A 25,519-nucleotide genomic window follows, 5' to 3' on the forward strand; every position below is an offset into this window, starting at 1 on the left:
TTGCGCAAATGCACACAGGGTCTGATTCCTTAGTACTGTTTAACCGAAATTATTTCTTGTCACAGGGTGCTGTGATGCTCTCAATATCAGCGTATATGAGTACAGTAATTGGAAAATAAATTTTCCTGTTAATAGAAATTTGGTTTAATTGCTATTAGAACTACAAGACACAATAAATTACTAAAACTGTTTTTATTGTTTCTGTTCCATAATGATGACTTCAACAGCAGTTGCACGTTGCGAATGGATGCGGCAACGAAATGTCTCTTTTAGAAACATTTGAAAATACCATGAAGGACGTATGAACGCCGTACGCAAATATTTTGAATGACGTATGAGATGATGTATGAATGATGTATGACGTACCAAAATATCCCGAATGTTCATGACTTTATTCTGATCACCGGTTCCTTTCCTGAAATGAAACAAAGAGATAATATAAATACAACACATAAATACGAAAATAAGTGTTATAAAAAATATTTTATATTAATAATGACCTCGCACAGATTTTTCATTTACCTACCAGAATACCAGAAATTTCAAACACCACACAGTCAACATTCTTGATTTTTTTTTCTGGCAAACAACCCTTCCAAGTACACTGTCGAGATCAGTGGTCCTAGGGCATCTCAGATCACAACTTGGTGATGGTTTTTTCCCCTAATGACCCTTCCTCTTCTGGCCACTCTTGCGTTGTTTGGCATTACAAGAATGTAAAATCAGAAGATCTGTGTGATCTCTGTTCTTATTTTTCTTGGTTAGATGATTGTTTTAAATCTTCGGGTGTCAATGTTTGCACAGATCGTATCAGTAAAATTATTTTCATAAGATCCTTTAATACAAACAAGCCCATCAGAACTCTGAGCTACGTGCCTAATTTCCTTATACTTTTTTGCACTGACACACGCAAAGACTCTCTCTCTCTATTGGCTCCATAATGCCCCGTTCCAGCAACCCGCAAACATCGCACAAGTAACACATTTCATTAGGCCGTGATTCGTAGAAGAACCGCCATCTTCAGTTCTCCCCCGAATCACAGCACTCCCACTATTTCAAGTCCATTGCTTTGCTCCTCTAGTCTTGAGGCATGATTTCCGTTTAATCAGGTGATGGACTGGAAGGTTTTAAGTACCCGAAAAAGCTTCCAGTCCAGATAGCCTTGTCAGCAGATTTTCATTCAGTTTTGAGCAGAATCTTGTATACTCATATGCAGGAGGAATATTTTAAAATTTTTTTGGCAGCAACCAGATATAATGGTTTGCGAGAGTAAATTTCATTAAGGGTGGGACTCTAGTATCGATATCTCATCACAGATAAATTCCTCGGTGCTTAATGCCGGTCTGCGCGGGAAGCACAGTGGTACCGCCACAATCCTCCCCACAAAAAAGGCCCGGGTTCGAATCCCGTCGATGACACGAGGAATTTTAATGGGCTTTTTTCACTCCGTGGCTGAGTTATTCAGTCTCAGGCGTAGATAGCAACGTTTTAACCCCCAGAAACTGCAGTTTTTTCGTCCAGCAAAACAGACAAATCGACCAGAGAACACACGAAATTTACACACAAAATACATATATGGGTATATATTAGAAAAACTATATATATATGTATATGAGGTGTGTCAATAAAGGTCCAGAACTGGTACTGTTGGGGTTATGTTCGATGAGTTTGAAAACAAACGGAAGTGGTACGTTTTAGTTCAGATTTTTCCAACAGATGGCGGTACAGAGATTGTCTAGGAGGCTGAGGGGCTGCAAGTTTCATTAGTAACGTTAACGTTTCCTCTCAGGATTTTGCAATGGAGGCATGAACGAATATCAAATTTTGCTTTAAATTGGTAAAACTGCAACAGAAACATAGAAAATATTAAGTTATACCAATGCGTCTGAATGGCATACTCGGTGAGTTGAGGATGTTCGCGATGACTCAAAAAGTGAGCACTTGTAAACTTCTCTAAATGAAGACAGAGTTGCAGAAGTTCGGGAAATTGTAGCAAGAGATCGTTGTTCGACCCTCAGAATGATGGCTGATGAGTTGGAAATGGAAGTAGATGATTCGTCAAATTCTGCATGAAAATTTGGAGAAAAGGAAGGACTTTGCAAAATCTTTGCTGTACAGCCTCACGGATGAGCTGAAGCAATGAAGAGTGTCATCATGCGTAGACGTCATCAGATTTCTCAAGACAATACTAATTTCCTTTACTGCGTTGTCACTGGAGATGAGTGTTGGGTGTTTCAATGACCCAGAGAAGAAGAAGAATCAGAGCATCCAGTAAACTTCAAAATCATCAAGGCCGAAAAGGTTTCGTTTACAAAAGTTCTGGATCAAGACGATGATGATTACGTTTTTCGACAAACAGGGTGTGAACGGGAGAAACAGTCAATACCTCGTTCTACGTACAGATGCTTCAAAGAACTACTGAAGCGCATTTCCCGGTTAAGGCCACAATTTCGAGAGAAAGTCAGCTGGTTCTTGTTGCATGCCAATGCCCTTCCCATTTGGAATTTGTTATGAAGACATTTCTGACGAAACATGGCATTGTACAGAAGACCCATCCACCCTATTCTTCCGATCTCGCACCAGCAGATTTCTTCCTCTTTCCCAAGGCGAAAAAATAAATTTAAATTATTATATTAGGGTCACCTTAATTCAATACATAAACCCTGATTTGTGTCTGTAATACACGCAAATCCCAAGGTGAAAACTGCCCTCAAAGGAAAGAGATTTCAGGATGTTGAGAACATAAAGAAAAACCGCCGACCTGAGCATCACCTTTTTGGACGCCTACACTGACTCTTTTCAGAATCTTCTAGAAAGCTGTAATAAGTGCATTCAATCAGAATTTGATTAAATAGAATTTGATTTGATTAAAAATAAAACCACTTTTCAGCTCCTTCACTTTGCGCTCTTTGTATTGCGCCACTCCGAGAACTTTATTGCTGTACCTCGTATATACTATACACAGACACCCATCACTTAATACAGTGGGCCAGGTAAGGTCACGCGATTAGTTATAGGAAAACTGAATATGAATTTATCTTAATGGATCTCAAATAGTCCTTAAGGATTAACCAGAATCCCGAAACATCCTTAAGGGGTGATTAGGGTCTGAAATCATACTTAAAGATTAGTCACAATTTCGAATCATTATTAAGGATTAAACAGGAAAAAATCATCATTAAGCATTAATCAGATCTGTAGATAATCCTTGCGGATTAAACAGAATCTTTCCAATAATCCTTAAGGATGATTCGGAATTTATTTTTTTATAAAATATAGGAATCATTACAGAAGTTTGCAAGATTTATTAACTTCTTTGTTGGGACAATAGTTGAGATACGAGTCGACGAGAATTCTGGAAACCTAGCTTTCCCATCACTCCTGAACCTTGGGGAACCAGACTGAACGGTGCCCATCCCTACTCATTTAAACTAAATATATAATCTACTGGAAAGAAATTTTCAAACACAATCTGTGCATCAGAAGCCAACAGAAAGTTTTGAACTGTATTACCACAGAAGAACTTATCGTGCATTTACTCTGTACTTACCTGTGGATGATGCATTTTCTTGTAGGACTACGTGTAGAGTCGCCAAAAAACTGCTTGAGATTCTGTTATCACCTCCCACCTGGGGGTTTTTGGGAACGGAAGAAGAATTTGCAGAGGAACACTCATGAGAATTACAAAATCGTACATCTTTTGGGACAGCAAGATCCGAGCGAAGCTCTGCACTTTTCATCATCATCTGGTTGGTCCTTTTCAGATTGTGGCACTGCAATGATGGAAATATAGTACAAAAGTCCTATTTAAGAATTGCGCTCATTAGCCAAAACATTACGTCCACCCTTGTTTCCACGAGTGAACACATCCCACAGCACCTAAGATTGACTTCACCGATCGGTGCAACATGTATAGTGACGATAAGGTAGTGCTTGTCAGTTTGCCAATACGGAGCCCCTGCAATGGGAAATGGGAAGAACATGACAGAGTTTGAAAAGGGAATTACTTGCGGCGCTAAGAAACTGCAGCCATTGTCGGCTACTGAGAGCAGGACAGGGACACTACCACGGGTAGTGTTCCTGTCCTGGAACAGTCGAAGTGAACGGTGATTGGCACGTGCTTTCCGGGATAACAAACAGTCTCACGATCCCTCAGTTGACGCCAGACTATAATGTGCGTATTCGACGGTGAGCAGGTGAATAGCCGCAATCAGACTGCATGGTTAGACGAAAACAGGCCAGCGGTCGTGGTTTCATGGGTTAGGGTTTTCATGGATCTCTCTGGGTCCCTTCATCCCCATTGAACGCACTCTCATAACCAAAGCATTGTTTCGGACGAAGGTTTGCCGTACATGGTGGCCATGAATCCAGATGGCAATGGACTCTTTCGACAAGACAACGTCCCGCGTCCCAAAGACGAATTTGTGCAGCAATTGTTCACAAATCGTATTCAACCATTTCGTGTGCTACCCTGGAGGCAAAATTCCTCCGACCTCAATCCCATCGAACATTTGTAAGATGCGGTGGAACGCACCATTTGGCAACGGAACGAGGCACGCCAGTGCCTCGTTCCGTTGCCAAATTCCAGGAGGTCCTTCTGTCCAAATGCTCCATGATGCTTGCGGGCGGTCTCGTGGAGTCGATGCCACGTTGGGTGAAAGCGATTATCACGGCGAAAGGCAGCACATTACGCCATTAGATAGGTGGTCATAATGTTTTGGCTCATGAGTGTATGTGGCAGGAATTTAATTATTTTTCAGTTATCTGAACAGGAACTCAATCAATGCATGAAACAATGACAGTCGTTATTTGCATATACAGACACCCATCACCTAATATACAAAACATATACCCAAGTAGACAAGCATTTAAACCCATGGGGAGGAGAAAAACAATAGGAAAATGGTCAGAAGGAAGGAAAGTCTCCGGGGATGCACCATGATGATTGGTATAGATGTGAACGCTAGATCGAGACGGTTCAGCTCTCTGGTCGGGAAGTCATCAGCAATATTGAGGCCAGCTGTTGCGAGTGATTATACAAGCAAATTTTCAAAATAGTGCAGTTGTGGTGGAAGGTTAAAATTGCCTCATATGATACGTCACATTCAGATACATTTGGTCAGTGAGCCAATTAGTGGTTTCTGTAATGATGGTTGTAGTCGGTGCAGGGGATAATATAAATAGTAGTACTAGTAGTAGTACTGGCACGTGATGCAAGAAAGCAAGTGTATGAGCTTATGCAGCATCAACCAAAAAAATCACACAATCCCTCCAAATGCCTCTCCAGTTCCTCCTTAAATTTATTCAACCTATCAACTTCCACAACGACAGGTGGAAGTTTGTTACAGCAATTAGCCACCCCCCGGCTAAAGGCAAATTTCCGCACAGCTATTCTACATCTGTCTTTCATTAATTTGAATTTATGTCCCCGTAGGTTCGTAATCTGAACAAGTGGAAGGATCTCATTAGAATTCAGCGTGCTGATCCCATTCAAGGCCTTATACACCTCAATCAGATCACCGCGCAGGTGCCTAGTCTCCAGCCACTGTAATTTGCAGAACTTAAGCCTCTCTTGGTAAGAGGATCCCTTCATTCCCCTCACCAATCTTGTTGCCCTTCTCTGTACACGTTGAAGCAAATCTACATCCTTCCTAAATTGAGGCCTCCAGACCTGTACGCAGTACTCAAGGCGTGGCCTAACCATTGCCTTATACAGAAGGACAATCACGTCCTTTTTCCCTGCTAGAAAAATTCCTATATATCATTGACAAAACCCCATGACCTGCCCTGGCAGCTTGTCTGCATTGCTTAGAAAACTTCATATCTGACTGCACAATTACTCCCAGGTCTTTTTCATTTTCTACCACCTTAAGTGTAGTACCACACAGTTGGTACGTTTCTCTGGGGTTACTTCTACCCATATGCAGTACTTTGCATTTGTCAAGGTTGAACTTCAGTTGCCACTTCTTAGCCAATCTGCCCAAATTATCTAGATCCTGTTGCAGTAGCACACTGCCATTACTGTCATTAACAACCCTGCCAACCTTTGTATCATCTGCAAACTTCGACATTAAACCTGATCTACCTTTATCAATATCATTGATAAATACACAAAACAACAGTGGACCCAACACCGAACCCTGTGGGACACCACTAATAACATTAGTCCACGAAGAGCAGCACCCATTGATTACCACCCTCTGTCTTCTCCCACTTAACCATCCTTTTATCCATTGTAGCAACTTACCCTTAATACCATTCTGCTCCAATTTGTACAATAGTCTTCCATGCGCAACAGTGTCAAAAACTTTCCTGAAATCCAAATATATGATATCAAAATTATTTTTTGCATCCAGTTCCTTTGTAACCACATCATAGTATCCAATCAAATTTGTCAGACGAGGCTTTCCCTTAACAAACCCATGCTGTGTCTTAATTATTACTGCAGTCTTGTCTAGATGATCCTGCAATGCATCTTTAACCAGTGACTCCATTATTTTACCCGGAACAGAAGTTAAACTAACTGGTCTGTAATTACTCGTGTCACCCTTCGATCCCCCTTTGTGAATTGGGGATACATTTGCACATCTCCAGTCAGTGAGAACCTCCCCTGAGTCCAAGGATGCTCTCATAATTATGGCTAAGGGTTTGCTTAGTTGTTTTGCTGCCTCCTTTAATATAACTGGATTGATCCCATCCACCCCAGGTGCCTTTCTTATGTTTAACTTCAACAATTTCTCCTCCACTTTGCTTTCAGTTATTCCAAAATCATTAAGCACCCTGGTAAAATTTGATAACCTTCTGCCATTTTCAAACCTTAATAACTGCTCATGTGTGAATGTAGATGCAAAATACATACTCATTCAGTTTCTTTGCTATCTGAGCAGGATCATCAACAGTCGAACCATCGATATCAAGTGGACCAATCAGATTCATCCCCTTCCTTTTAGAGTTTATATAAATAAAGAAATCCTTGCTGTTTTTTTTTTTAGCATCCTTTGCCAAAGATTTTTCGTAATCTGCCTTTGCTTGCTTAATCACTCTAAGAAATTTTTTAATTGTCAGTGACTCCCAAATCTGTTCAAAAGTTTCACTAGAAGACTGCTTACCAAAGAAAAGGTTATCTGCCTTGTATATGACTGCAGCACCTCCCCTGCAATTCTTCCTTGATGTGAAAGACACTTCATAGCCCGTTGCATTTGTAGAGCTTATGGTGCTATTTGCAGCAGGGAATCATCAAGATACCTGGAAAAAAGGTCGAATGATCACACCCCTAGGCCAAAACGAAGGTTGAGTAACAGCTTCAGAGTCAGTCTGTGTACAGTAAATATGCTTCGATGTATAAGAAGGGCCATTTGGTTGGAAGTTATTAGCCTTCAAAATTACTATGAAGCTCCTGCAAAATGGTCTGAGTGTAAAGGAGTATCAGGAGGCTGGTGAAGAAGAGGTTTTTTTGTTTAATGCTTTTTTTTTTTTTGGTTCCATGGCTTAAACATTACATGTTGTTGATGTCCCCATAGCAACATTATAGCTGTGTCTTTTGTTCGCTGTGTAGTTCATGTGTGGCTTGATCCATCTAATTTTGTAGGAAGAGAAAAATCGGTAATCATGACCAAGACTCTGTGAAAGAGTAGTAATCAGAGGGATACTTTCAGTGTCTGTTTAGTTTCCTGTAGAGAGATCGTTTGTGGTAAGTGCGGGCTGGAAGATTAGTGCCAAGAGTTCTGACCGCGAAATAGTCAGACGGGACAGAGGAGAAAAAAATACATAATCTACAATGTAGGGTATGTTTGGACCTTGCACCAGTACACCGCGGTTGAACAAGAAATTTGGCTGTTGGAAGTTCACTTTGAGGGCTACGGCTTCCATGGTTGAAGGTGACAGGTTTGGATGTCAGAGAAATCTAATGGTGCAAATAAGTCTGTTATCATCCTTAAGCATAAATCAGGATCTCGCTACGTCCTCATGGATTACCAGGATGTCGAACAATCCTAACGGATTAACTGAAATATCGAATCACTCTTAAGGAATAATCGGGATTTTCGAATCATATTGAATGATTAATCAGAAACAACAGAATCATTCTAATGGATGATTTGTAGCAATTATTTTTTTCTAAAAGACATGAATCACTTTAGACGTTTCCTATATGTTTCAAGCTAGGGTTTTCATTACCAGAAACTCGAAACTCGGGTGTTTCGTCCAGCAAACAGGCAAATTGACCACAGAACACAGGCAATTTACATATAAAATAAACACACTGGCCAAAAAAAAAACGAACCTCTATTCAGTATCGAATTGGGCAAGCTTTCTTTCGAATAACAGCAAGTGTGCGGCGTGACATGGATTCTATAAGGCGTTTTAGTGCTTTTGGTGTAATTATGACCACAGTTCCAGTAAAATATCGCGTAGCTGCGAGAAGGTTGAAGAAAGAGGATTCGTTGCCAAACAGCTCTCTTCAGCATATCCACACATTCTCAAAAAGATTGAGATTAGGTGTAAGTGGACACTAAGGAGGATGGAGGAAATCCATGCCATGTTCTCCGAACTATTCTTTCACGATTCTGGCACGATGCGTTTACATTTCTTCTGTCTGCGATTGTCCTAATACAAAGGTTCTTATTGTTTGACCAGCGTGTGTATTTTACTTATAATAACTTTAGATTTTCAGAAGTTGTTCAATGTATTGCATTACAGCATAACGTATTGTGTTCCACCACTGTGCACTTACCTGTCGATGCACGATGCACATTGTCTGTAATACGCTTGGAATTCTTTTTGCTCTTAACTTCGCAGTTGGAGTCTTTGGAAACGGTAGAAGAAACAATCCGGCAGAGCTCACGAAAATTAGAAAGCCGTTGATCTCTGTTAGCACAAAACTGTATTTCAATACGCTGGTCTTCTTGCCAGATGTAGTGGTTATTTACAATTTGGGGACCTGTAATGAAGGATAACGAATAATTCCCATTTCAGAACTTGAATTTCAAAATATTCTCCAGTTATCTGAACATGAACTCAACCAAAGTATGAAATTATGAAAATCATCATTTGCAATTAATAAAGAAAAATAAATACAGCGATTCATCAGCTGATACAAATTAACCATCCTTTTATCCATTGTAGCAACTTACCCTTGATACCATTCTGCTCCAATTTGTACAATAGTCTTCCATGCGCAACAGTGTCAAAAACTTTCCTGAAATCCAAATATCTTAGTTAAGAGAATTGAATGTAAATTTATCTTAATGGACCTCAAATCATTCTAAAGGATTAACCAAGATCCTAACTCATCTTTATGGATGGTCCATCATTTTTTGTGTACAGTATACATGGTCATATCAGTAGCTTTCTCTCTACGATCAGTTCATGCTACAAACTCAAGCAATCAACAGAATTAGCCAGTTGTCAATAAGAGTGCCAAGGTATTTAAAGAGGTAACAAAGGGAACGGAGGTTCTTTTAATTTTAACAAGTGGACGAGAAAGTTCCTTTAAAGACTATCATTTGGATCTTAGATGCAGATGGTTAGTTTATTTTCACCTGACCAGTTGAAAAGTTCTTTTAAGATGATATCAGTTGTATGTTCTAATTGCCATCTGGAGAGTTATTGTGAAAAAGGAAAACCAAATCCTTGGCGTAAGATAGAGCAGAATAGTTTGGAAAATCCTTGATTAACCATTAAATTAAAACAAGATTTTAGATGAAGGGTACAAATACAGACCCTTGAGGATACTCATGGAAAACCTGTTTTTTGACAGCCTGAAAATTAGGTGGGACAGTTATAAAGCAATCCGAAAAGCAGTGGCGCATGAGCTTAAGGGCCTGAAGACCTCGAGGGCGCTTTCCCACCAGAGAGAATCAAAAGCGCCCTCAATGACAACAAATACAGCTAATAACAAAAGTATTTTGTATAGGATCCAAAAGATAAAAGATAGTATCTTTAGCACTGATGATGATGACAATTGCTGTCAGAAAGTCATTATATATTACACGAGCATTTTCGGTTTCCATAGCAATAAATGAATGAAAAAAACTATAAGTCGTTAGCCATGGATCGTGAAACATATGCTTTCCTTCTGCCATTTCTATAAATGGAACTAATACTAACACCTCACCTAATGGATTCACTTACGCAATCCATTACTTGCTGGTGCTGCCATACAGAAACCTTTAAGAAGAATAAATGCTATCCGCAAGAAATGGATGTACACACTTTAAAGTGCGATTATATATATCTATATATGCGAGTATACACTCACTGGGTGAAAAATTAGAAATCATTATTCATTAGGTGAAGGAATCTACCACCGGATTTGACCATTCTTCCATCAGGATATTTGTGGATTTTTGCACGGTAGACAGTTTCGTTGTCGTCTTTAAAAAATCCGCAATCCAGGTGAACTTAATCCCTACGACAGAAGGATATTCACTGGAGGCAACACGTCATCTAACGATATTAGCGGACCCATTAAGTACAACAGAACCAAACATGCCCCACACCATTATACTATTTCCAGCATCTTTATTCTTGAACACGAGATGGTCAGAATGCATGGATGGCCTCATAAGGTTCACGCCACCTTTCACCTTACTATTGGTTAAAAAAGAATATCAAGACTCGTCCGACCACATGATCTTTTTCCCACTGATTCACAGTCTGTCTAGTCTTGGCCTTGGCAGAACCACTCCAGTTCTTTCTGTAAAAATTCTTTCGATTTTTTACAGAAAGAAGTGGCACTCGTATAGGCACACCACTGACCAATCTCAGATTCTTCAACTCCCACCACATTGAAAATGAGTATTTCTTTGCCTAAATTGAATTTTTTAGTTATTTGTTGTACACTGGACCTTCTCTTCTGACGCACAATTTTCTTTAAATTTCTGCAGTCTTGTTCTCGGAGTACCAACTTTTCGCCGTATCTCTTCTTTGTATAGCTGCATTCTCCTTTCGTCTTCAACTCGTTTTATGATTTTCAGCTGGTTGCTTTCGACACATCAGTGACTTCCTTCGTTTTCACAATTGTGGCTCCTGCTAAATATGCTTCAACAACAAACACCTTTATGAAGGTGTTTGTTATTGGAGGTTAAGTTACCATCTAACAACTTATATATGAATACCATTTCGTTTAATTACACTGGTGTGCAAAACATAAGGATCAACACTATTTCTAAAGGTTACAACCACAAAATCTTTACTTAAGGTACTCTTTACTGATGAGAGTAGATTCAGTCTCAGCAACGATTCTGGACGTCAGCTAATCTAGCGAGAGGTTGGCACACGATATCACCCAGCTAACATCACTGAAAGGGATCGATATGGCGGTCGAGGTGTTCTCGTCTGGGGAGGCGTTATCTGGATGGGCGTACACAACTCCAGATACTGGAAGGCGGTACTGTAACCGGTGCATGCTACTGTACTGAGGTAATTCTTCCCCATGTGCATCTGTTCCGAGGTGCCATTGGCCCCGAGTTCGTGTTTATGGATGATAACGCCACACACACCATCCCACTTAAGCTGTTGATATGTTTTGAAAAGTGAAGACATTGTTCGTATGGATTGGCCTGCCCGATCCGACGATCTAAATCCCATCTGGGACGCTCTGGGGAGACGCATAGCGGCACGTTCACAACCACCAGAAAATGTTCACCAGCTGAAGATGGCGCTGACAGAGGAATGGACGATGTTACCGCAAGAACTTATCAACAACATTGTTCTAAGTATGGACAGGCGGTGAAAAGCCTGCATCGACATTAGGGGTGGCCATATCTCCTACTGACCACTTCCCTTTGTTCCATCTTTGGCAGTGCTATGTTGCCCTTTTTGAATAAAGTCCCTCTGTACCGTTTTGTTTCCGTTGTTGTGTCGGTGTTGTTTCCTTTGTCATTTCTGTACCTCACGTATCCTTTGGTATCCTTTTCCCATATCCAGGCCACTCCTATGAGAAGCTATAGGTGAAAACCTGACTGGTCCTTAAATTTTGCACACCAATGTATTTGTCAGCCAATCGCCAAATGTTTTTAGCTAGAAATGTCTCTGCTAAAACGACAAAAAGGGTACTGGTTGTTGGTATGGTTCATGCCAAGGACCTTACCAACGCTCTGAGGGATCCATCGCTCTCCTAAATAATTGATGCGCAACACCTTCTTTATATGAGACTTGTGACTGCAGGATCGAATCTCTCCCAGTGATGTACAGGAAAAAAAAAAAAAAGAGTACTGTACAGAAAAAAAAGATTCGGAACTACAGGTCAAGCCTCTCTCTCTCTCTCTCTCTCTGTATTTGTTCATATTACACTTATATTGATATAAGAAGCCAAGACGAAATTTTGCACATGCTTTGAACTTACCTTCAGATAGTGTACTTTGTTTAGCACTGTCGTCAAGCTGAATGGAACTCTCTTTGCTGTCACCTTCCAAACTATTCTTTTGGGGAACAGAAGAACGAATAGGGGAGACCTCATCAAAATTAGAATATCGATTACTTCTGTCAGCACAGATTTCTTTTTGGATAAGTTTAAGCAGCTCCAGCGAGTTGTCTGTGTTTTCATCCATCTGTGAATTGTGGAACTGCAATGAAGGGCAAGAAAGAGATCCATTTCAGAATATGTGCATGCATTTCAAGTTATTTTTGAATATTTGAACAAGAACTCAACCGAAGCATGAATTGTGAAAAGCTTTATTTACGTTTAAAAAATAATAAATACAGACGCTCATCACCTGATTCAAGCACACGTCCAGGGAGGTAAGGAATTAGTCATAGGAGAACTGAAGGTGAATTTATCTTAATGGTTCTCTTAAGGAGTAATGGTTCTTAATGGTTCTCTTAAGGACCAAGACCCTAAATAATCCCTAAGGATAATTTGGAATTTATCTATTTTTTTTTTCTAAAATATACATCATTTTAGAGGTTTCCTATATGTGATGAGCACATTATGCAGGCCCAAGTAGTCAACAGAAATAACGTACAGCAATAACCTGCATTTATCTCCTCCCACAAGTGGCCTCGTGGGTAGCACAGTTGGGAGAATCGCTGTCCTCCTCACACCCGGTGAAAAAGATCTGGGTTCGAATCCATCAACGATGCGAGAAATTTTTATGGGTATTTTTCACAACGTTGCTGAGTTAGTCGGTCTCAACGAGGGATCATGGGGTTTTTTTGTCCAGAAAACAGAAAATTGATCCCAGAAAACACGCAATTTGAATACGGAGCACTATGGCCTTAGTCGCTGATGTTCTAAAAACCTTAACTATTACTAATACAGGTTGGACGAGGTGGGTGGTATCATGGTTTGGGGATATTTTCATGCACATCACTGGGTCTACTTCATACTCATTGAACACACCCTCACCTCCAGATCCTATCTAGGCGTACCTTCGGACTAACCGTGATTTGCTAGCAGGGGTGAGGAAATGATTATCCCATTGTATAAGGCATTGGTTAAGCTGCATCCTGAGTACTGCATACAAGTCTGGATGCCTCGTTTTAGGAAGGATGAGATCTAATGGAACGGTACGGGGAAGGACAATGAAATTTGTAAAGGAAATTAAAGGGTGGTCTTACAAATACAGGCTTCGATTCTGCAAACTGCAGCGTCTGAAGGCTAGGTACCTGTATGACGATCTGATTGAGCTGTTCAAGGCTTTAAATGGATTGGGAAAGCTCAACGCTGATATCATTTTTCCTCTTGCGCAGACTACACACGAAATAGGAAACAAATTCAAACTGAGGAAGAAGGTTGCAGGAGTTGTTTGTTTGTTTCGGAATTTATTGGGCGCATCGGCAACTATGGCCATAGTGCGCCACGGTTGCAGGAGAGATGCGCGATAGTTTGCCCTCAGCCAGATGGAAGTTTGTTCCAGTTCATTGCTGAAACAAACTTCCATCTGTTGTTGTTGCAGAAGCGAGCAGTTTGAATAAATTCAAGGAAGAACTGGACAAATAACTGGATGGGATTGACAGGTAATGTGGACGGTTTCATTCCAGTTGCAATTTAAGCTTGCTTTCTTGCATCATCTGCCACTAATAATAATAAAATAACGCCCCATGTTACAAGGCCTGCATTGTGCAGGAATGAGTCGAGGTTCATGTCCAAGTATTTCTTGTATTCTATTCCCTGGCATTCAAATTTCCTCGACATCAATCTATCGAACATTTATGGGATGTGGTAAAGACAGTATTCGCCAGTCCACGCAAGTGCCCTGCGCCGGTGAGGAACTTCAGATGATTCTTCTGTCCAGCTGGTGTCAGATACCTGAGGATTCTTTCCAAGGATTGGCACATGAGTTTTTGGATAATTTTTAGAATATATCATGAATACAATCCTTAATTGTATTTAGAAGTTACGCAAGCTTACACTACCCACTCAAAGAACATTTGTTACTCCCCTCTCCTTCCTGATGACTCGTCTACATCATTCTTGAAATCCCAATTTCTTCAACTTCCATAACATCTTTCTGGAAATCAGAAAGATCACCTATCTTTCGCATTACCGGATCGATTGAGAAGGCGATCCAGGAATGCGTACAGTATTTATTTGAAATCAATGAGCTTGTGATAATACCATGCGACAACTCGCATTTGCATACCGTTTAATTATCTGTTGACAACAATTGCAAAAGGTTTCTAAATTTCTGGCCAGCGAAGTTTTGGAACAGAAACATAAATAAAGAAAGTAATGAAAAACTTACCTTTTCAATGACTGATTTACACTCGTAATCTTCCTTTCTTGCTTTCAAATACAAATATCTTAACTGCGCTTAACTTTCAGTAGCTTATAACTACTTTCAGCACCAAGTGGACCCGGAAATTAGCTGCTGTTATTGGTGGCAGCACATGTAGTACTCTCCATCTTCCTTGTTATCAGCTTATTACGCCACCAAAATATTGTTCCCAAACACGCAATTATATCGTTAGAAATTCTACACTGTCTGGCAACTTTATTAGGGCCAGGAGATAACAGCGTTTTGGATACAAATATAACTGCTTTTAGCTCAAATCATTACTCCAACTAGGGTCGGAGATACGATGGGGTATAGCCAGACTGTGAAAAAGACACAAAAATTCTTCTTGTCATTGGGAATTGAACTCAGGTTCTTTTCCTCCTGTGGGGAAGACGATGATTATTCAACTCAGCTACCTACTGGACGGTTGCCAGTTGCCCAAAGAAATTTATAAATTTTCTCATTTGTTGAGAAGCTCTTTCAGACCTCTTATTGATACTCCTCACTTGGAACAGAAAACCAGGCTTCCTCTTCGTTATGTTAACAAACACATAAAATCAAAGGAAAGGCATCCAGTTGACAAGGGTGGACAGTGGCCTAATTACGCAGATGAGTACAATGAACAGTGGTGTAGAGAAATACAGTAGAATGGGCAAGTAAATCAGAATGTCTTGTAATGGGGAATTTTAACGTTCCAGATATTGACTGGAACTTATGGGTTGCTCACTCGTACGCTAGCAAAACTTTCATGGATTTATTGGAGGATTGTTTTCTACAGCAACATGTTAGAGGGGCAACCAGAGGGAGTAATACTCTCGATCTGACTATCAGCAGTGATTATTCATGCATTAGGAATTTGCAGATAAAGGAATTGCAGGTAAATAGATGACAGTGATCACAGTGTACTGATGTGGGATTTACTTAAAGATGTAACTACTACCAAGGGTAAAGGGAAGGGTTTTTGTTTTTGTAAAGGTGGCTACCGTGATTTCGAAATTTTGTGCAGTGGGATCAACTGATGATGTTACCAACGGTGAATTCTAAATGGGAAGCCTTCAGGGACTTAATCTTGGAGACTACTAGGCTTTTCATACCAACTAAGAAATAATGTTCAAGGTTCAGGCCTAAATGGATGTCAGATGAATTAATGAGGCTCCTGGCAGAGAAGAAAAATGCGTGGGATGCATATAAATTATCATGCGACACAGAAGCCTATGGCACATTACGAGAAAGATTATTCATATTATTCTTTGGCAAAGGACGCAAAGAAAAACAGCAATGAGTTCTTCACTTATATAAACACTAGAAGGAAAGGGATGAATCAGATTGGTCCACTTAACATAGATGGTTCGACTATTGATGATCCTACTCAAGTAGCTGATAAACTGAATGAGTATTTTGCATCTACATTCACACATGAGGAAATATTCAGGGAGGGGAATGTGAGAAGTTTATCAAACTCTAACAGGGAGCTAAGTGATTTTGTAATAACTGAGAGCAAAGTGGAGGAGAAATTGTTTAAGTTAAAGATAAAAAAAAGCACCTGGGGCAGATGGAATCTATCCAGTTATACTGAAGGAGGCAGCAAGGGAAGTAAGCAAACCCTTAGCCATAATTATGAGAGAATCCTTAGAATCAGGGAAGGTCCCCATGGACTGGAATGTGCAAATGTATCCCCAATTCACAAAAGGGTTCAAAGGGTGACACAAATAATTACAGACCTGCTAGTTTAACTTCTGTTCCGAGGAAAATAATGGAGTCACTGGTTAAAGAGGTGTTACAGGATCACCTAGACCAGACAGGAGCAATAGTTAAGACACAGCATGGATTTGTTAAAGGAAGGTGTTGTCTGACCAATTTGATTGGATACTACGATGTGGTCACAAAGGAACTGAATGCCAAAAATAATTTTGATATCATATACTTGGATTTCAGGAAAGCTTTTGATACTGTTGCACATGGAAAACTGCTGTACAAATTGGAGCAGTGTGGCATTGGAGGGAAAGTTACTGCAATGGATAAAAGGGTGGTTGAATGGGAGACGACAGAGATTGGTAATAAATGGACACTGCTCTACGTGGACTAATGTTATTAGCAGAGGCCCCCAGGGTTCGGTGCTGAGCCCATTAATGTCTTGTGTATTTATCAATGATATCGATGAAGGTATATTAGGCTTAATGTCCAAGTTTTCAGATGATGCAAAGGTTGGCAGGGTTGTTAATGACAGTAAAGACAATATGCTACTGCAACAGAATCTAGAAAAGTTAGGTAGATTGGCTGAGAAGTGGCAACTGAAGTTTAACATTGACAAATGCAAAGTACTGCAAATGGGTAGCAGTAACCCCCGAGAAACTTACCAACTCTGTGGTACTACACTCAGGGAGGTGGAGAATGAAAAAGACCTGGGAATAATTGTGCAGCCAGATACGAAGTTCTCTGAGAGCGCAGACGGGCTGCCAGAGCAGGTCATGGAGTTTTGCCAATGATATATAGGAATTTTGCTAGAAGACACAAGGAGGTGATTATCGCTTTGTATAAGGCAGTGGTCAGGCCACACCTTGAGTACTGCATACAGGTCTGGAGGCCTCATTTTAGGAAGGATGTAGAGTTGCTAGAACGAGCACAGAGAAGGGCAACAAGATTGGTGAGAGGAACAAAGGGATGAATACATCAAACGCAAATGCGTTTACGAAGAAAGGCTAAGTTCTGCAAGTTTCAGCATCTGGAGACTAGGCACCTGCGAGACGATCTGATTGAGTTGTATAAGGCATTGAATATTTGGGCAGGCTCAATGCTGACGGGATACTTCCGTTTGCTCAGATTGAGAACCTGATGGGGCATAGACTCAAACTGAGGAAAGACAGTTGCAGGATAGATGTGCGGAAATTTGCCTTTAGCCAACAGGTAGTTGATTGCTGGAACAGGCATCCATCTGTTGTAGTGGAAGTTGATAGCTTAAATAAATTTAAAGCTGAATTAAACAAACATTTGGAGTGACAGGATGGGTGAAATGGGAAGTTTTTTTTTTTTTTTTTTTTTTTGGCTGATGCTGTATAAGCTTGCTTTCTCGCATCATATGCCTCATATGCTAATTACTCCCTCGTGAGTCTCTGAGGATGAAATTGTTTCTGCGGCCCTGTAAGTGGTTCTTCATTTTAGGGAAAAGGAAGAAGTATAAAATTGAGAGGTCAGGAGGATACGGTGGGTGCTGCAGGTTTTCAAAGCCACAGCTGATTGTAAAATCCATTGTGAGAACAGCCTTGTGAGAAGGAGCATTGTCGGAGACTATGATGAGGAATAATGGTTAATGGTTTTCTTAGGGGGGATACATCAAACGCAAATGCTTAAAATGTTTGAAAGTTGTTTCTGCAGGTGATAAACACTTTTCCTTGCCCAGACATAACAAGACCAGTGATGGAAAATAGCCGTTATTTATAGGTCTCATATGCGGGACAATTGAAAATAATATATGGGCAACATCTTCAGGCAGAACACAGAAACCGAGTGGAGTTGTAGATAAAATAAGAAAGCTTCATAATCCCACATCTCTTCATGCAAGTGAAGAGATGTGGGATTAGCCATTTTAAATTTGCCTTATTGAAGATGGAAGCAGTAAGAAAGAATCGATAAGTGATTCTGTCTTTAGAGAAAGATCCAGTTCAATCCAGATACCATCGAATTCAAATAAATGATCCTTTCGAATGCAGTATGAAAGTCCTCTGAAGATTAAAAGAAGATCAAGGGGAAGGGTGTTAATGAGAATTTGAAGAACAGGAATGAACACCGTGCGACAAGCACGAACAAAAACAAGGAGAAAGGAACGTTGATTTGAACTTATTGACTTAGATCGAATAGTGAAGGGCCTGGCATGGTGAAACAAAGCTCCAGTCTCGTAAGAGGCAATGCGAAGAACAACTGTTTTACACCTTAAAGGAAGAGTTTTAGCACTAAGTCCCCACTCCTATTTGGAAATACGAACAAACGTACCAGAGAATTTTTTATTTTTTTCCCGCCAAGTGCGAGATGCGTGGTAAGGTGAGCCAGTTATCAATTTTAATATCTAAATAACAAAAGGAATGGATTGATTATTAAACTTGAGAAGAGGAGGTCTGTTGGTAGAAAAATGTTCTTTAAAAACCATCATGCAACTCTTGGACATTGAAATTTTCAATTTGTTAATGGAAACCAAATTGTGGGAGTCAAGCAGAATTTTGTTAGTAATGGTTTCAAGCTGAGCCGAGAAGTTACCATAGAAAACTAGAGAAGATTATCGGCAAGGGAAAGTGAAGAGTAAGATTAGTATTCCTTTAAAAGCCGTTGGTTTAAAACTAGAATCCATAGAAAGGGGGCTCAAAACAGAGCCCTAGGAACATAGGAACAGCCACGAAATACTGGTCTGGTTATAGCGTGCAAGTTCGAAGCGACTGTGACAAAACGATTGGAGAAGTAGTCCCGAAAATTTAAGTAAAGCTGTTTTGAGCAATGGAGAAGGTGAAGAATTTTGAAGACACTTTCCGACCAGAGAGAATCAAAAGCACCTCACGTTACCCATTGTATGAGTAGTGGGATGAATTAACTTCACCAATTGAACCAAAGCATCTTTGGTACCAAGCCCTGGGGAAAAAACCAAACTGATTATTAGAAAAACTGTTGTTTTGCAGAAGCAAGACAGAAAGTCTAAATGTGCGGAGTCTCTCATAAACTGAAAAGAGAGCAATAAGCCTATAGAAACGAGGTGAAGTATGTTATTTACCAGGCTTCTGTAGGATTTTCAACAAGATAAATTTCCAAAATATAGGGAAAGAACCTTGCGAAAGATATTATAAAGATCAAATCGACCAGAGAACACGCGCAATCTTCAGACACAATATATTTGTACACACGCCTCATGCCTTAGGACCTTCGGGTCTAAAGAGTGTGCCCTGTAAAAAAAATTATTCATTTAATTTAATAAAACTGTATGAGAGGGAGATGAGCTGATGGGTTGAGACAAAAAAGGCAATCCCCTGGAAGGATATGTGGAATTGGGGTTTGCCAGAAGCCTAATCGCGAGTTGTTTTTAAAACTTTGCATGCTCTGCGACAACATCCACTTGGAAGGTGGACGTAAGACAACGGGGAAGGCTGCAGAAGTAGCGTTGCAGGCCACTCTGTGGCACCAACTGTTTGACAGAGAAGGCCCATCTTCCCCATCGGGCTTTTGTCATGTTCAGGTATTCGGCTGGGTTCCTCCACCCCAGAAGAATGCGTCTGTTCCTGTTCTCGATACTTAAGATATTAAATTTTGTATTCCAAGTGTATTGCATAAGAAGAAGAAAAAGAAGAAGAAGCATGTCTTTTGGTGTGGATTTCTGGCTTTTTTGTCTGATTTATTTTCGCTTAGCTGCTTAGCAGCCGTTGCAAACAGGATGCACTTAATAATGACCAATTTGTATGTGAACTTGGAGAAAAGCTGCCTTTCTAATTACTGCTTGCAATGCAATAGTAATTTTCTACTGTTAACCTTTCCTCTTTCTCTTGAAGATAAAACACCCTTCGCAGAAAAACCCATCTCCTGCATGACGTCACAAATACTTCCAACTATTATCTACAGTCCTTCATCGGGTCCTTTTCATGTACCGTGGGAAGGTTTCAACGAACGGAGAAGTAGACCAGGAACTTGGTTGCTATTACTGGTGGAAGTATATGCAGTTCTCAGTCTTCCTTGTTATAGATAAGGTTTATTCCGAGTTCTTTCTGTTTGATTGCAACGTATTTGATGCGAATTAGGAGGATGCTGAGATGGATTAATAATGAGCTAGCAAGTTTAATAAAACAGAAAAGAATAGCATGGGAAAGTTACAGAGCGATGAAAAGTACTGAATCCCACAACGGCTACAAAATAATCGCAATAGTACCACCACAAATAAGGTTAACAAGGCTAAGGCTGAGTATGAGAAAGCACTGGCTAAGAGAGAAAAGAATGGAGACGAGGAGTTTTTCATGTATGTGAATACAAAGAAGAAAACGAATCAGATCAAACCTTTGTGTACTGGTGTGGGAAAGTCCTAGATAACTCAGCTGATGTTGCTGATGAAGTGAACTGGTACTTTGCATCAACATTTAAGGATGAAAGATTCTTCACGATGAGGAGAGGCTGTGCGAGTGAAGCTGGAAAGCATGAAGTTAGCGATATTCAAATTATAGATTATTTAGTAAAAAAAAACTTTCAAGCTTAAAGACGTGTAAGACTCTTGGAGATGACAACGGGAGTTTTGACAATGGTGTATGTAAATTCTGAGCAGTGTAGACAGTCGGCCAGGAAGGCCTATGGTATCTAATCGATGCTTTAACAAACATTTTATTTTAGAGATAGGGAGATCATAATTGTCCAAAAACGGACAATTGGCTTGGTGAGATCTTCCAAAGGGAACGTGTATAAGGAAAGACATTGAATATGTTGTCTACAGTGCTCAACAATCAGCCCTCTTAGTAGGATCCTCATTTAAGCCTGCAAGGTTTTATGAGGGGACAGTAAAATTAATAATGGCGAAATTTTCACTGTTAATTCCAGCACTAAAGGTAAACTGCAGCCATTATCAATCCGCTGCAGGATGGAAGCCTCCTCAACGATTCGTGTTGAAGGAAATGGACCATAATCTGCCACGCTGGTTCAGTGCAGGTTGACAGATCGACCGTATTTAGCAGTCAGGGGCTTGAACCCCGGTCTTCTCAAAGAGCGCGTGCTTGCTACTGCACTCCCGCTCCTGACCACTCGGCTACGGAGGCACTGTGGAGCCATAAATTCAAATTATGGAAAAAGAGATTTAGAGAGTTGTTAATTACCAGAATAAGTTACCTCCGCAGGTAGTTGAGGCTGGCAGCTTGGGAAAATTAAAAGATCAGCTGAACTCAAAGATCACCTGCGTGAGGAAGTTGAAACATTCAAGGCACATGAAAATGTGTCTCTTAATAATTCACAAATTGGTCAAATTTCGTTTGATATTACAGTTTTTCAATCGGCACATGAGGGCCCAAAAATGATTCATCGATAATCCATGTAAACTGTCCTTATTAGTGTGATTTCATGGTTCGGTGGGATCTCCATAGTTAAGAATATGGCCTGACATTGGCTCCTCATGCTGAGAACGAAACAGTTAATTAGTGCTTTAAGTATAAATTTTCAGTCTTGAGGCAAGGTCTGTTGAGGTTTCTATAAGGGGCCTGCGACTGACAAATCCCTTTGCCTACAAAATCCACAGGTATTCTGTATGTAGGATTGAGCTTTGAGATCCAGCTGACCATTCCATACAGATTATATTCTCTCTCTCTCTCTCTGAAGATATTACTTCATCAGGAGAGTTCAGTGAAGACTTGCATTATCTTATAATAAAAGAAACTCTGGAAGTTACTCATATAAAAGGGTGAACATGAGAATGAAAGATCTCATCGTAACACCTTACAGCTCTGAGAATTCCTCGCTTGAACAAATGGAACGGCTAATCACAGTGATTCCATGCCACACTATAAACCCAACATCTTTAAACGTGCTTTTCTTGTATCTTGATTCATAAATGAAGAGTCCAATAGTCCATTTCTTCTAGATTAGTCTAGATACATCGACGTCAGTGTAAACGGGCTCCTTTATGAACACAGAACTGAACTATACCGATGCGTTCCTTTATGAACAGGGATCAAGGGAATACAGACAGCTGGTCGTTGGGCATAAAACCCCTCTTAAGGAGCTGTCTATAGACAGCCTGGATACGAGCCGATCTGTAGATCAAGTTATCTCTGAAGAAAGTACCCATGCAGTAAAGTCCCTAAGATTCCTCTCAGTTAGGGTTAGATAACGGATATCTTTCGTGGAAGTGACATTAGAAAGTTTCAGATTTCACATGTTCGGGAACTGATTCCAAAGTCTGCTTACGTCGTGGTGAACCACATTTAGCTGCCTGACCACTTGACCTGGCTCCGTTTGTCCTATTGCTTGCCTCCTCAAAGAATCATTAAAGCAGAGTCTTGATGACATTTACGCACTGAAAACTGTTTTGAAACCCTCATGAGAAGCACAGTTGGTAGAATTGTCGTCCTCCCTACGCCGGGTGGAAAAGACCTGAGTTCGAGTACTGCCGATGACGCAAGGAATTTTTATGGGGCTTTTTCACAACGCGGCTGAGTTAGTCGATCTCAGACGAGGTAGCATGGCCTTTTCTCCCGGAAAGAAGGATTTCTTTTCCGGAAGAAGTCAACAAATCCCGGAAACTCGTGTTTTTCGACCAGCAAAGAGAAAATCAATCAGAAAACAAGCAATTTACAAACAGTGTACACAGAGCAATGTGGTTTTAGTTGCTTATGTCCTAAAGCCCCACAACAACAACCGCTTTGAAGCGGTCTAGATCAGCGTTACCCAACCTTTTTCGACCCAATGTCCCCTTACAAAATCTTTTTCTGCCCAACGCCCCTCCTCCTCAGATTAAGTACATGCCAATGCTTCCTATTATTCCCTTAAAATATGAGTAATGCATAAAAGGCATTTTCAATGATTGCTTTTATCATGTCTTTTTATTGCACTTAGATTATAAATTGAATTCTTAGTATGATTTATTAATATACATACATAGTTATAGAAAAGTAAATAAAATGAGTTTATTATAAAATACTAGTGTGATCCTTGAGCTTGATGAGTTTGGCTAACTTCACAATATTTGGAGTATACTTGGATAGTCTTAAGTCACCAGGATTAACAATATCAAACTGTTTCTATTCTTCACTAGTATACGATTCACTGCACTAAATCCTCGTTGGACGAGGATTTAGTGCAGTGAATCAATATAAAGAAGTTTTGCTTTTCTCCATACAGCAGGAAATTTCACATGATGTTTCAGCCACATGACTTGATGTCCTCTACTGTTGAAGATTTGCTTCGATTCTTCATCATTTTGAAGCGCATCAATTTCTTCTTGCAAACTAAGTTCTTGGTCTTCTGCTTTGAAAATTAATGGATTTGTTACCGAGACAGATATTTCCAAATCAATCAAATCTTTAAAGCGATTCTCAAAGTCACTTTTCAGTGACTGCAGATGTAAGCAATATTCTTCCAACTCACAGTCTAAATAGAATGTTTTTATGCTGCTCATGGTAGGAAAGTGCAAAAAAAAAACTCTTCTGCACATGGTATGTTTAAACAACTCCAACTTCATAATGAAAGTAGATATCGCAGTATTAAATAAATTTAAACTTAAATGTTTCAAATGTCGCATCAGACCACCAAATGTCAACGCCCCCTTAAAGTTTTTAGACATGTCAACGCCCCCTGAAAGTCTGTAACGTTCCCCCGGGGAGCGCTACCGTCCATGTTGGGAATCGCTGGTCTAGACAGAATTAGGAGTGTTAATATTAATATTATAATGGCGAAATGATTCAAGAAAGAGGGCTCTTTCGGCATCTGCCAAAAAGGGCGGAGGGAGGGGAATTCTATCGCTGATACCTTCCTTGTTGACAAAACGTGGCTGTCCAATTCCGCTTTGAACTTTACCAAACTCTTCACCTCCACTACCTGTAGCAAACAATTCATTCATTCCAGTGATCAATAACACTCTCAGACTTCACGAGATCCAGGCTTTTGTTACCCGCCCCCAAAATTTTGTATTTGTGCTCCCTGATTCATCTTTCTCATACCAAAAAACGAAGAACAAATCATCTCCTGTCACTATTTTATGCCTACCCGGGCGTTTCTTAGAATCAGTACTGCTGTTCTTCTATTTCTTCAACGTGTTGGCTTGGATGTGGTGCTATTTCCTCAGGAATATTAATTCCTGAGAAAATATTAATTAATTCCTGAGGAAATAGCACCCCCCCCCCCATGATACTCAAATATCAATCTCCTCTGAAACAATTAGTTCTCTCCTTGTGCTAAACGAATTCTGGGCTGGTCACATTCGTCGGACAAAATATTTACTTATTTCGTTGTCATCCACAATTCCCTGCAACCAGATGAGTGTCCCTTGACTTTTGGTGGGACAATATATATTTATAGATTTTTATTAAAAAACAAAAAAAACTCAGGTTTGGAGAGGGACATGAAATCACAATTGAGTCTAAAATATTCCCAGGATTTCTGAAAACTAAAATTCAAATATAAAATATTCTTCCACAAATAGTAGCGAAATTCTTTTTAAATTTATGATAATATTATACTGATAAATTCAGATTTTCTATAATACATATGTAAAAATATTTGCAAAAAAACAAAAAAAAACAGCAGCAGAAATAAATAATAAAAATTTAAAGGAACATTTAACAGCTTACTGAGAACCTTATGTTTGGATCCAACTGTAAAACTCCTACACGGAAGCCTTATGTTCAGATCTGAACTTAAGGTTGCTATATAAAATCCTTATAGTTGGATCTAGAAAATTTTGATCCTTATATTCAAAATTTTTAATTCCCATGAAGTGGTCAACACTCCTAGAATTATGGGAAGCCATAGAAAGTTTGTCTTTATTTTTAATCATTATTATGTATAATATAGCAATACATACAAATAAATCCTTGACAAACCAAGAAGGCAGGCACAGATGTAACCATACGCGCTTCTTCGTCCAACTTCCTCGTTTACTTTCACTTTCCGTTTGCTCTGTACTTGAACGTTCAAGATATGACGTCATATGGAAAGACTGCCATTGGCTAGTAATGTTGATGATGTTAAGCGGAAGTTGGTTTTGCTGGTTTTTTTTTTTTTTAATGATAGATTTTCAGACATCCTTTCACCACTGAAAAAAAAAAAGAAAAAGAATAATAAATAAATAAAATTGGTGC

General features: G+C 39.9%; 1 protein-coding gene across 1 annotated transcript; it reads right to left on the reverse strand.

Moving 5' to 3' along the window:
- Positions 1-234: 234 nt before the first annotated feature.
- LOC150087752 (uncharacterized) lies at positions 235-25,313 on the reverse strand. Its single transcript, XM_090370146.1, has 5 exons — positions 25,243-25,313; positions 12,347-12,566; positions 8,732-8,938; positions 3,551-3,773; positions 235-415 (listed from the first exon to the last, which is right to left on the reverse strand). Exons 2-4 carry the CDS (start codon positions 12,549-12,551, stop codon positions 3,682-3,684), a joined length of 504 nt encoding a protein of 167 aa, XP_090226272.1. The 5' UTR covers positions 12,552-12,566; positions 25,243-25,313; the 3' UTR covers positions 235-415; positions 3,551-3,681.
- Positions 25,314-25,519: the final 206 nt, after the last annotated feature.

Source organism: Mastigoproctus giganteus, chromosome 3 (assembly GCF_048544385.1).
Source record: "Mastigoproctus giganteus isolate SK-2022 chromosome 3, ASM4854438v1, whole genome shotgun sequence".
Lineage (NCBI taxonomy): Eukaryota > Metazoa > Arthropoda > Arachnida > Uropygi > Thelyphonidae > Mastigoproctus > Mastigoproctus giganteus.

Coding starts and splice junctions, on each gene's coding strand:
- LOC150087752 (XM_090370146.1), bottom strand. CDS start 12,551: ATGGATGAAAACACAGACAACTCGCTGGAGCTGCTTAAACTTATCCAA. Junction 8,939..12,346: donor ACAAAGTACACTATCTGAAG/GTAAGTTCAAAG, acceptor CCTTCATTACAG/GTCCCCAAATTGTAAATAAC. Junction 3,774..8,731: donor TGTGCATCGTGCATCGACAG/GTAAGTGCACAG, acceptor CCATCATTGCAG/TGCCACAATCTGAAAAGGAC.